The sequence below is a fragment of the Rhinolophus ferrumequinum genome, chromosome 22 (genome assembly GCF_004115265.2).
Source record: "Rhinolophus ferrumequinum isolate MPI-CBG mRhiFer1 chromosome 22, mRhiFer1_v1.p, whole genome shotgun sequence".
Taxonomy (NCBI): Eukaryota; Metazoa; Chordata; class Mammalia; order Chiroptera; family Rhinolophidae; genus Rhinolophus; species Rhinolophus ferrumequinum.
The window spans coordinates 51397603-51410697 of NC_046305.1; the positions used below are offsets into that span (position 1 = coordinate 51397603).

General features: G+C 46.2%; 1 protein-coding gene across 7 annotated transcripts in view; it reads right to left on the reverse strand.

The window, feature by feature from the left end:
• Positions 1 to 13095, reverse strand: part of POGZ (pogo transposable element derived with ZNF domain) — a 41615-nt gene that overhangs the window by 3805 nt on the left and 24715 nt on the right. For 5 of the 7 annotated variants that reach the window (XM_033092744.1, XM_033092747.1, XM_033092745.1 and 2 more), the window contains 12 exons: positions 12808 to 13026; positions 10764 to 10870; positions 9766 to 10103; positions 9258 to 9412; positions 4779 to 4879; positions 4176 to 4322; positions 1740 to 1874; positions 1471 to 1640; positions 1181 to 1321; positions 670 to 726; positions 369 to 481; positions 87 to 111 (listed from right to left, as the gene is read on the reverse strand). In XM_033092744.1, coding sequence (XP_032948635.1) covers positions 87 to 111; positions 369 to 481; positions 670 to 726; positions 1181 to 1321; positions 1471 to 1640; positions 1740 to 1874; positions 4176 to 4322; positions 4779 to 4879; positions 9258 to 9412; positions 9766 to 10103; positions 10764 to 10870; positions 12808 to 13026 — 1708 coding nt within the window. The remainder of the gene's footprint in view (positions 1 to 86; positions 112 to 368; positions 482 to 669; positions 727 to 1180; positions 1322 to 1470; positions 1641 to 1739; positions 1875 to 4175; positions 4323 to 4778; positions 4880 to 9257; positions 9413 to 9765; positions 10104 to 10763; positions 10871 to 12807; positions 13027 to 13095) is intronic. The other 2 variants (XM_033092748.1, XM_033092746.1) reach the window with 1 other exon arrangement.

The following is a 13095-nucleotide window of genomic DNA, read 5'->3' on the forward strand; positions in this document are numbered from 1 at the left end:
GAAACAATAACAGTAATAGTAATTAATAATAATAAAGACCAAACACAGTGCGAAATAGAAATGAAACCATGAAGGGAGTCTGTTACCTTGAGTGAGATATCCAAGTCAGTCCTGTGAAAAAATGAGACGATAAGAAAAAGTTAGCTCCGTGGAGAAACGAGCCTTCCAAAGACAGTGTCTGGGATTTCAACCAGAAAAGCAAAGCGACTACCTGCTCAGTCTTATACACACTTCAGCTTGGAACGCTCCCACGGGGTGGAGTATGTGGAAAGAGTGGATGGTTAGGCCCCGCAGGGATGCTCCTGGCGCACTGTCACCTGTATCCTCCTCGTTTTTTCTTGCCCTCCCAAGCCCCCTCTCTTACTTACCCCGCGGCAGGATGCTGCTGGATCTGTGCGAGGGGTTGAATACCAAATGCTTGGCCATGGCATCTCCCACAGAGGTAACAAAGGTACAGGAAGTGCAGGCCAGCTTGATTCCACTAGGAGAGAGAGCCAAGAGAACCTAAGACACACGCAGCAGGGACGCTAGAGAGGGAAGCTATGAGGCTTACTTAATAAAGGGGCGTCCCTCTTTCTCTCTATTCACATGCCCACCCTCCCCAAACAGTTACAAGGATCCAATGTAAAAACTTGAAAAATGAAGAGACCGTCCGTCAGTTTTCCTTACCTCACAGAATTTTTAAACAAAGCCAAATACTTGGGGCTCTTCCGTGGAACATGATTGCTGAGAAACAAAGAAACAGTGGTGTGAGTCCCAGGGTTCCGCGGGCTGGACTAGAGATCAGCCCACCGACAGAGCCCCAACAACGAGATCCCCTTCTACGCCTCCCAGCTCATCCCAAGCCCGTTTTCCTATCATTTTACTATTTTCACTAACACGCCTGTGAACCATGGAGGCCTGTGAAAATGCACACTGGACCGAGCAGGCTGGGCAGGGCCCAGCGGCTGCGCTCCTAACGTGCTTCCGGGAGCGGGGCCGGTCCTTGCACCACACCTGGAGAAGAAGGTCCCGCCAGAGCAGAGCAATAGCAGCCAGCCAATGTGAACACAGGCTGGCTGCTTCCCCTGCTCGGAGAGGGACAACAGCTCTAAGAGTTGGAGGAGAAAACATGCTGTGTGAACAGGGGAGGGTCCTGAGGGAAACGCCCAGAGGGAAACCCTGGTTACTCGTGACTTACTTGATCATGTGGTTGGCATACGCTCGAGAGCAGCACGTGCTATAGCGACACAGAGAGCAGTGAACGTAAGTTGGGAAATGATTCGGGAAATCCGGGATCTCAAAGCTGCACTCCAGACACGTCTGCCGGCCCATGACACTCCTGTCAAGCAACAGGGAAGATGCTCGTCACTGCCTCTGGAGCCCCCACCTGCAGGGACTTCAGACGACAGGCGGGGCGGTGTGCACAGGCTCCCACACCACACCGGCTACAGGCACCCATACCCCCAGCCTCTAGCAGGCGGCACTGACATTTTCCGGACGGCTCTCTTCTGGATGCTGCGCTGGACAGGGGGGTAGAGGAAGACGGGCAGAGGGTCTGTTGAGCTCAGCGGTCCTGCCTCCTGCAAGGCACTGGCAGGTGCATCACTGGAGGAGACGGGGACAGTTCGTGGCTGCCCTCGGGAAGCCCGGATTGTCACCTGTGGGTCAAGCAAAGGGACGATGAGACATGCGCAAACGCAGACTGGAAGGCCCTCCTCCTCTCGGGTCCGTACGGGAAATGGTGCCAAAGCCTCTACCTTGGTGCCTGGTTTCAAACCTTCCAGCTGTTTGGGTTTACGGAAGGTTTTATGGTGCTGAAGCTTGTGTTCAATTTTGTCCTTGGCGAAGAGAAACTGCAGCCGGCATTTGTTGCAGTGATAAACGTTCCTCTTCTGAATGGGGGGGAAAGAGCAAGAGTCTTTTAATGGTTCCCAGTGAATTTTCTTTCCTGAGAAGGTAGGACAACCACAGCATACCTCCCACCTTTCTGTTGGCGATTTAAGAAGAAAGTAATACGCGACCCCACAGCCAAACACATCAATCCCCACCTCCCACTCTCCCAAAAAGAGGTGGGCTCAAAGCCAGGATGACTAGCTCCCCAAACCATGTCTCCCTAAGTCACTTTGGTCACCTGGATGAGCGGTTAGGCTTTACCTGCCCCTGCTTTATCTTTACAATAAGGACATGCCACCTACTTCTGGACAGTGTTCGTTCTCATTTTTTTAAAATGCAAGAAAATGTACATGGTGAAAAGAAATCACACTTCTTATTCTATGCTCCTTCATATTGTAAGTTTGCCTTCAACTCTGGCCCTCGCTCCCTTTGCACAGAAACAACGCGTTCCTCGTTTCTTTGATGGACAGTCTGCGTCTAATGATGTAACAGACACATATGTCTCGATCGCCACCCTCTTTTCCTTTCTTTTCCTTTTACAACATAAATGGCAGTGCTCTTCCACACCTTGCTGGTTTTCCTGTTAACACACCAGCCGACACAGAGATGCCTCCCTGTGGGCCAGACCCTCTGAGGATTCCGATGGCCGAGCAGTGAGGTCCTTCAACAACAAGGCCCATGTCCAATTCTCTCCCCTAGGAGGGGAGGCTATAACCTCCGAGTTACAAGTGACAATTTCCATGCCGCTACCTGGAGACAATCAGCAGTCACTACTGTGCAGATGAGTGCGGGCACATGCGAGTGTGTGCTCGTGCACACACGTGTACCCATCTTGTTCTCCATGTTGTGCCCTCTCTGTTCCTTCGCTCTCCTCTAGCAGCTCCTTTCTTGTAGCATTTTACAAGGCCACGTCTATTCCATCTTAAAAACAGTGACGACAAATTCTCCCTGGCGGCCTCTTCCCCAGGATCTATCACCCTCGGTCCCCACCTTCCGAGACAAACCGCTTTACGGAAGTGGCCTCCATTTCCTTCCCTCTCATCATCTGTCCTGCTGAACCCCGAATTCCACCCCACCAACCAACAAAACGCTCCGGTTAAAGGTCAGCCTCTAAGTTTCTACCTTCTTGATACCTTCCGGTAACATTTTGATCACATCCTTTTCTTCAAAACACTTTCTCCTTCCCTCAGCTTCCATGACACCAAGAGTCTGCTTTTCCTGCTGGGACTATGGTCTTGGCTTTGTGGATGGAGATTAGGGCCCTAAGCCTCCCTCTTTTTCTCAGTGGTGGGGCTGAGAAGACGGAGGGGTGGCGGCATGGCACGTACACGTTTCAAATCCACTGGATTCATGTAACGATGGCTCCTAAGCACCTTTCCTACAACCCAGGTTCTTCTTCCAGGCCGACACGCCAGCTACCTGCTCGATAAGCAGCCACAGAGCATCGCAGACTCTGCCACCTCAGGACACTCGTGTTTCTCTCACTACATAGTCCCACCACTCAGCCACGTGCCCGTGCAGAATCTCAGGCACCAGGTTTTAACTACTCCCTTGCGAACTTCACCTAATCCGCCCCTAAGTCATAAATACCACTTCACTTGTCAGCATCTCGCAACTCTCCCCTTTTTCTTCATTTCAAATGCCAAAAGCCACTATCGTCTCTCACCTAAACCGAACAGGCCTTTGCTGGCTGGTCTCCCTAACTCTAGTCTTAATCTCCTTCAATTCACTGTCCTCAGTGCAGCCCGTGTCATCATAACTAAAAGCGAATTTGAACACATCACTCCAGGACTTAAACACCCCTTTAATGGCTTCCCAATGACTTAATGAAAGTTGAAACTCCTTTTCACAGTTACAAAATTCTCCACTTCATTCCCTACCTTCCACCCTACTCCGTACCCTACACTCCAACTATTCTGAGCTGTTTTCAGTTCCCGGAAGTGCCACTCCCTTGCCCGTGCCTCTGAGCACACGCTGAGCGCACTGTTCTGTTCCACCTCTCTGGCCCGTCTTTGCTCGCCCTTCTGGTCTTCAACACCCTTCCTCCTGGAAGCCCCGCTCGGCTCCCAGAACAGGTATGTGCTTTTCTGTGTCCTGTATTCCCCCTAGTACACCATTTGTCATGCTTTATTGTACTGTTTAGTTTCTCGCTTGCCACGTAGCCCAATGCAATGCATATAACCGAAATTCAATAAACTTTTGCCAACATATCTATCTTCTTCTGTACGAAATTGACTTGCCTACCTTAGTAGCTGTAAATTTAAAAAATGCGAGCATGGGAACCGCTCGGTGCCTGGTACCTGGTGCCTCATGTAATGCTGCTGGAAGGCATTGCCGTTTTTGAAGACCTTCAGGCAATAGGGGCAGAGCAGGTGCCGCGTGTCCTCGTGGATCATCCGGAAATGGACATCTACCTCAGAGTAGAGTGACGAGCGGTACTGACACACCTGAGGCACAGGACAGGGAACGTCAGCTAAGAGGGAAGCCAACAACCCAGGCCCCAACAAAGAGGAAGCAACAAGAACGTTAAAACATGAAAGAATTTTCCTGAATGTACACGAATCAAATTCTTATTCTGACTTCGTAATACAGGCCTCTGTTTGGGATGAATTCAGCCGCGAATTGAGGTACAAGTGGGGAAGGACAGGGAAGTCTGAGAACAATCCATGTTCTGTGACTGAAGGAGCAGAGTTTTCTCCGTCCAGCTCCAAAGGGCAAGTTCAGGAGACAGACCCTCCCTTACTACACACATATGCTCCTTTAGGTTTTCTCCTCCTTCTGCATCTCCTCAGTGTTCCTGAAACTAAGTGTGTGCGGTAACATTCAGCAACGGTCACGAGTGGACTCTTTATATTCAGCCTGAGAGCAGGAGGGCGAACGCTCCCTAGAGAGATGGGCCATACCTGGCAAACGTAAGGCATCTCTCCAGGCTTATGAGTGTCCTTCATATGCTGGAGAAACAGCGGCTCACTCTCGAACGCCCACTCACAGATCTTGCACTTGGCTGTAAGAAGAAAAGCAATCGATAACTCCCCCTGAAAGTAAGAGCACAGTCCTTCCGGCTCACTGGGTTTTCTCGGACGTGCCCATCTTCATTGCCAGTCGTCAGGAAAATCATTGAGTCTCTGCCGTTCTTGCTTTAAAATGATTCCGTCTTAACATGTGTGTTGCTGGTAACAACTGACCTTGCCTCGAGCTCCGACTTCTTACCAAAGCTCCATTCTAGATTGTGAACTATCTGCAACACCTTTTTAATGGGACATTCTACCATCAACCGTCTCCTGCTTCCCACTGTTTCCCTCTTCACTCCCTCACCTCCTCCTGGGCTCAAACCTTGGGCACTGTCTGACTCCAAACCCCTGTGTCCTGTCACCATTATTTCAAAATGCATCTAGGAATTGTCACTTCTCCATTCCCCCAGACAAAAACTCGGTAGAAGTCCGTATGATTGCCTACTGCTAATTGGCTTACTTCCAATACCTCCTGTTTCTCCAGTGAATACAGTATCTAGTTTTTCGTACCTTTGCCAAATGAATTCCTTCAAAATACAGTACTTACTCCTCTGCTTAAGGACAATGATTACCTCTTATGAATAATTCAACAAACATTTATTGAACATCTACTGAGTACAAATAAGAATTTGTCCTCAAAAAACTGACAGTCATGAACAGAAGTTCTTGCCTTGTTATGAGTTACTGTTGTTCCAGTATTAACAAATTTGAGATAACTGTCAATTTGGCCATTTTGTCGAGCTTTGTAAGACAGCAATTCTGAATTTTTGGTAAACATTTTAATTGCTACACATTTTGAATTACATAAGCAAAATAAAGATAGGTATTTGTATTTTTCTTACTGTCACTGGAATTACTGTCACTTTTTTGTAACTATGGAAATTGTAAATTTGAAGCTTTGAGCACTTATGGACAATGTCCAATCCATGTCCCCCCAAAAGATGAATGAAATCTAGGTAAGTCCTTAAAGTAAAATAAACAAAACCCCCCAGGTTTTCAATCTGGGGTCCAGGGAAGAGGTCTCAGGAAATATAGGGTACCCTCTGAAATTATTTGCAAAAGAGGAAAATGTCTATTGTTCTGGGAAGAGAATTTACAAGTTTTGTGTTCATTCTCTTAAGGGTCTACAACCCACTTAGAACAACTGCCGAAAGGTACATTAGGTGTTAGGAGGACACAGATACAGAAATATACAGGAATTCTGCCTACAGGAATGAGGAAAAGCTGTAAGATACATAAGCTGCACCTTGAAAGGAGAACAGGGGTTTGCAGACATAGGAGCCGCGAGAAGATCAAGAGCAAAGGCATGGCGGTATGTAAGAGCCTGACATGTTTGGGGAACAGTAACTAGTGGCATGATGGTCTTTTCTCTCGTTTTGTCTCCCTTAGCTCTTAATTCCATTTGCTCACCCATTTTCTTTAGTTTTTTTTCCTTTTCTAGAACACCTGTGAGCATCGGTGTTTTCCAACCTTCTGTCCAAGCCTTTCTTATTCCATGTTTTCCCTGGGCATCTCGTTCAACCTCAAAGGTGTTTCCTACAACCTACACATCAGCTCTCTTGTTACCCGTCACACATCATCAATAATGACATTTACTAAGCAATTTCTAATGCAAAAATACCATGCTAACAGTTATGTGTATTCTCTCACAGCCAGAAAATCAGTGACACAGGAACCTAAGACACCAGTGGGTTTAAGAGATTCCGGTAACCTTTCTCATCGGTTCTGCAGGAAGAAGCTGGTGAGGAACCAGATGGAAGAGCTGACTTTCCCAAGTGGCTGCCCCAACACTGGCCCGGCCGGCACCCTCACCCTCACCTCACCACCTAGCAAGTCTCTCACTTTGAGAAAACAGGTGTCAGTACTACAGCTCCTACTTCCTGTTCTCCAAATAACGGGAGGATGGAGTCCTTATGCCTTCCTAAGGCTCGTCCAACCTCGTCACTCCATGTAGTCCAAGATTTTATCAAGCAGGTCGTTTTCCCTCTCGAGCCTTTTCCACACAGGATCCACCCAACACCTGGACAAGGTGAAGCCCCTTGAAGCATCTGCTGCTCTGTCCGACCTACCTCTCCCTCAGTTAACTGCCCTTAAACAAGAATGAAGAGAAACATAATGCTGTTGTGATTCTACTGCTGCCATAATTAAATATAATGATCCACTGATGTTTGGAGACAATTCAGGAAATCTGACAATGGACTGGTATTAGGTAATACTAAGGTTTTATGACTGACTCTCTTAAGTCTTGAAGATACTATGGCTATATTGAAAAATTATACTTATGTTTTTAGATACATATTTAAGAGCAAAATATCATTGTATCTATAATTTAATTTTAAAACACCAGAAAGTGAAAATAAAATAAAATTTTCAAAGTTAAAGAAAAGCAGTGGGTCCCAAAATATTAACATTAAAAACCATACTACTTGCATGCAGAATCCGCTACGGGTGCAGGAAAAGGATCCAAGAATAAAATTGATATGTAAGCTAAAAGTCGGGGATGACAGAGAGTAGTAAGCCAAGAAAGAAGGATCGATGAGCTTCTGCATTGCCTTTTTTTTCCCCCCCCAAGGAAAAACTTATCTTTCCTATGTATAGTCCGTATGTCCTCACAAATGGACTAACAAAAACCCACCGACCAGATTCTGTATTAACTGAGTTAGACGTTGTCACCGGGGAGGGCAGGTAAGTTATCTGCGCTGCCTGTCACTGACGGTGAAGAATTCTAGGCCTTAACCAGCCGAGCTGGCTCCTCTGCTGCCACACTGCCATGCTGAGCTGGCTGATTTCATACCCACTCTCCCCGCAAACGCGTCGCCCTGTGTCCCACTGTGCAATATGGTAACTGCCGGTGACGTATGCTCAGGGAACACCTGAAATGTGTGAGCCCAGACCGAGATCTGCTCCGAGCACTGCTACATCCACCAGGTTTCCAAATCATGGTTTTAAAATTCTTTTCTTTTTAAAATTTTACGTACAGTTGGTAGCCAATATTATATCAGTTTCAGGTGTATACACAGTGACTCGACATTTCTATACCTTATGATGTCATCACTACATGGAGTCTAGCAATCATCTGTCTCTGTGCAAATATATGAAAAATCTGTTTTCTCAATAAAAAAGTTAAATACCTCATTCATTTTAAAATCTTGCTTCACCTTTATTTAAAATGGCTACTAAAAACCTTACAATTAGAAGCGTGGCTCACATTATATTTCCCCCAAGCAGCACTAGCTTCAGCCCCCCATGGCAGCCCCAGTCCCCTTGCCGCTGTGACCAAGGCCAAGGAGGGAGGAAGGGGAAGCATTTGCCTGGAAGAAACAGATTCTGGAAACACACAGGAGGGTACGGTCCGTCCTTCATCTGCACAATAGTGTGTGTGAGTGCCTGGGACTCACACAGCCACTCTATGGGCCAGAGACAGGAGAAAGAAAGGTCGAGAAGCAGAGCCCTCAAGTCCTGGGCATGACACCCTCTCTGTGACAGGCTACGACAGCTGTCCTTGCTGTTTAATGTCTTTCTAGGCAAGGTTTGTAATTTGCAGCAGCAGCATCCAGAACACACGCGTATTTCTGGTCCCTCTGTGCTTGCTCATGCCATTTCCCACCACCTAAGAGCTTTTCTTCTCTCTATCCATTGAAACCTTTCTTGTATTTAAAAGACTAAAAATTTAAGCATGACTTTCTGGGAAACCCAGCCACAGGGATCGTTCCTCTTGTCTGAACTAGTGGACTATTGAGAGCACACAATAAACGCCTGTGTGTATAATAAATACACTGTGCTGTTCTCACATTTCTCCACATGTACGTAAGTTTTGTTTCTGCAACAAAACTAGAAGTCCCTTCCAGGACACAGGAAGTATTCTAGAGGACTGGGCTCAAATTCTCACAATGTCACCTTACTACGACTTGAGTTTTCTGAGCTCGTGGCCAGCCCATGTTTCCTCACCTGTGCAGTGTAGGTAACACTGCGACTCACACTTCACTGAAAGCACTGTCTCAACGGTAAAGTACTTCGTGACATTATCTTTTATCTTACATAAAACCGACCAGGGGACTAGCTAAAATGGAGGTCCAAATGGAGACGCTCCTTCTATAAAAGGACTTAGGTAATAAACCCATTACATGTATCTCTCTCCAGTGGTCCTGAACCGCAGCCCCGACTAATTCAGGAACTCAAGTCATGCTGAACAGAAGTCAGGCTTGTAAGAAAACAGTGTAAGTGAAGTAAGGAATTGATGACAAATATACAAACAACTTCCTCTATAGTGTTACCCACGTGCATACAAGTAAATATAACCGGCTCCCCCTAGTGCCAAGTACTGATAAAGAGCTAAGTGTAGCCCTTGAGTTGAAGAGTTTCCAGACTTACTAGTTGATTCATAGGGACTATGGACATTTTCCAAGTGGCACTGGAGCTGGAAGGGAGTGGAAAACTGGCGATAACAGTGCTGGCAGATAGTGTGACCATCCACCTCCCCATTCTGCTGATCGAGTTCTACGTGGTGCTTCATATGGTTCATGAACCTGCAGCAGCACAAAGTACAGAAAACATGTAAAAATCAGTAGCCTTGGGGACATGACAGAATCACAGAGCAGACATGACCTGCCCCCTCTCCCCCACAGTTCCTGTTAGGGAACTAAGAGTTCTGTGGAAGGAGATACACTGGTCTCCCTTACTCTACCCAAGGGTGTCTTTTATTTATTAAAAGATAACTATAGTAATAGCTAAGGTACTCGCTATTGATTTTACAATCATGATAATCCTTAGCAAGACTGGATAATAGAACCGTTCCCGAAAGGGCAAGACTTATTAAACGGGTAAGAAAATGTCAGTCTTCTCTTCTCCAAGGTAACGTCCCAGGCTCTCTGACACTCACCGAATGTTGTTCTTTAGCCTTTTGGTACAATGTGGGCATCGGAAAGACGTGGCGACCTTAGGGAAGTTGGTGAGTTGGGCTACTTTGCCACCATCCCGTCCATAGTAGAAGTCATCCACTAGCATGATGAGCTTGGTCTGGACAGCGTCACCCACATTCTCATTTGGCTCTGGGACTTTTGTGGGTGGTGACAGCGCAGGAATTGGTGTAGAAGAGGGTGTGGAAGCCACAGGAGCTGTTTTCTCAGGGGACGGGGGCTTTGCTGCTGACGGGACACTGGGTTCAGAATCCAGCGACTTTCCTTTCTTCTTGTATTCGACCATTTCCGGGCAGCAGTACTACCAAGAGAGAAGACCTCGATCATTCTGGCTCTCCTGGCGTCTAGGGTGTGCTACTCCCCCAAGTCCAGAACAGTCCTTGGTAAGTTTGGCTCTAGGTATCCTCATCCAGCTTTCGCTCTCCAGTTTTCTACAGCATTTCCAAGATTCACTCTTTTTCTAGTGTGTATATATTTACAGCCACGTGCCCCTCCAAACACCGTATCTTGTACTTCTCTCTCCTGCCTGAGCTCCTGTAACCACTCACTAGCCTCACTTGATTCTGAGCCCCCTGGCAGGGGGAAGCTCCGACCTCTGCATGTGGACTAATGCCAAAACACAAAGGCTAGAAATGCAACTGGTTAGCAGCTCCCGACTCATCTGACAATACAGCCAACTTGGTTTGGGTTCTGATTCTAACACACCTGTTCTCCCAGGCACTTTCAAGACCTACCACCACTAAGGAGCCAAGGTTGCATATGTTCTGATCTCTCGGAGGGTCTTCAAGTGTATCCTACCACAGTCTCAAGCACAGCTCTTCCAACACAGTCCCAAAGAGAAAGTAACCCTTAAAAAGCCCCCGTCATTGTAGAGCCCCTGCTTCACAAGCTCCCAGTGTGACAGGAGGTCTGCAGTGGTAGCCCTTTAAGTTGGATGCCCATCACCGGCCATATCACTTACACACATGTGACCTCTCAAAGCTTCGGTTACACGGAATTGAGCGTTACACCGTGGACATATTTTCCGTCCACCATCTTGGAGGTCAAACACGGGGACGGAAGAGGTCACTGGAAGAAGTGAGAAGCATTGATGAGATTAAGAAGATGATACTGGAAACAGATTACTGGCCTTTTGGAAAAAGGTTCCAAACTCCCTGAGGGGCCTATCGAGGTTGATCAGCGAGCACGAGATCATTAGGAGGCAGGCTGCTTTCATCCTTTCTCCTGCCTCTAGGCCAAGGGTCAGCAAACCATAGCTCACAGACCAAATCCAGCCAGCGGCCAGTTTCTGTTTGGACCATGAGCTAAGAATGCCTTTTACTCTTTGTTGTTGTTATACAGTTTTTTTTCTTTAATTGTGATAAAATATACATAGCCTACAACCTATTTCTCAACCAATTTCAAGCATACAGTTCAGCTGTGTTAAGTACATTCTCGGTGTTGTGTAAGCAATTTCCAGAAGTCCTTTCATCTTGCAACACTGAAACCCACGTAAAAACTCCACATTCCCCCCTTTTCTTAGGCCCTGGCAACCACTAGCCTACTTGTGTCTCTATGAATCTGACTACTCTAGGTACCTCATGTAATTGGAATCATACAGTATTTGTCCTTTAGTGACTGGCTCACTTATCATAACGTCCTCAAGATTCAGGAGTGTTGTAGCCATGTATCAGGATTTCCTTCTGTTCTAAGGCCGAACAATATACAATGGTACGTCTATACATTTTGTTTATTCATTCATAGGCTGATGGACACTTGGGTTGCTTCCACCTTTTGGCTATTTGTGAATAATGCTGCTATGAACATCAGTGGACAAATATCTGTTTGGGTCCCCACTTTCAATTTTTTTGGATAAGTACCCAGAAGGGGACCTGCTGGGTCATACGGTAATTTTGTTTCATTTTTTGGAAGTAAATATCAATAGTAAAAATCATGCTATTTTACATTCCCACCAGCACTGCGCAAGGGTTCCAATTTTTCTACACCTTCACCAACACTTGTTATTTTCTGTTTTTTAGACAATAGCCACCCTAATGGGTGTGAAGTAGTATCTCTCTGTGGTTTTGATTTCCATTTCTGTAATTATTAGTAATGTTTAGCACCTTTTCATGGACTCAATGACTATAGTGTATCTTTTCTGGAGAAATGTCTAGTCAACTCCTTTCCCCATTTTTAAATTGGGTTGTTTGTTCTTTTTTTGTTGACTTGTAGAAATTCTTTATACATTCTAGATATTAGCCCTTTACCAGAAATATGATTTGCAAATATTTTCTCCCATTCAGTGGATTGCCTTTTCACTGCTGATAGTATCCTCTGATATGGTCTTATTTTTCTATTTTTTTTTTTTTGTTACCTGTGTTTTTGGTGTCATATGCAAGAAATCACTGCCAAACCCAACGTCATGAACTTTTCCCCTGTGTTTTCTTCTAAGAGTTTTATAGGTTTAGCTCTTCTGTTTAGTAGGCCTTCGATTCACTGAGTTCATTTTGTATCTGGTAAGGGTCTAACTTCATTTTTTTGGATGTGGATATTTGGTTTTTCCAACACCATTTTTACATTTTTAAATGGTTGAAATAAAAGCAAGAGTAAGATCTTCTGCCATGTGAAAATTATAGGACATTCCGAGTCCCTAAGTACTTCCGGTGAAGCTCAGCCACGCTCATTCAGTTACACACTGCCTGTGGCTGCTTTGCATACAATGCAGAGTCATACCTGTGACACAGAGTATGTTGCACAGACGGTCTAACCTACTTACTATCTGGTCCTTTACAGAAAAAGTGTGCTGACCCCTAATCTAGCCCGCTGAAAACCCTCATGTTCATATCCTTCTACACCTGAAAAACCTCTCGACCAAATCCCGACTTTCAAACCTTGTTTGGAAATCCAGCTCCTCGAGGAAGCCATCCTTTCATGGTCCCACCCATACTTGCTCAATCAACCCATTTCACCCACCTACAAAGCACGGCCACAGAATTCCTTGTACCTGATTCGCAAGGTTACTGTACCTTTCACTGAAGACTCAGGTCCGCTGGTTCTCTGAGAGCCATGGGCAGAGCTGTTGTTGGATACCACCATCGGCCCGGGACTCTGGCCCAGGGAAGGGATGGTGTTAAGGGTATTCACCAGTTTGGCCACTTCATTGCTATTTTCACCTGTAACCCCAGGTCGCTTCACAGTGACAAAGCTGGTAATGCTCACTGCAGGTGGAGAGGGAAAGGAGGGAGCTATGTTGGCCAAGTGAGAATCATCTGTTCTCCACCCACCACCCCGTCCCAGCTCTGCTGTCTCCTCTC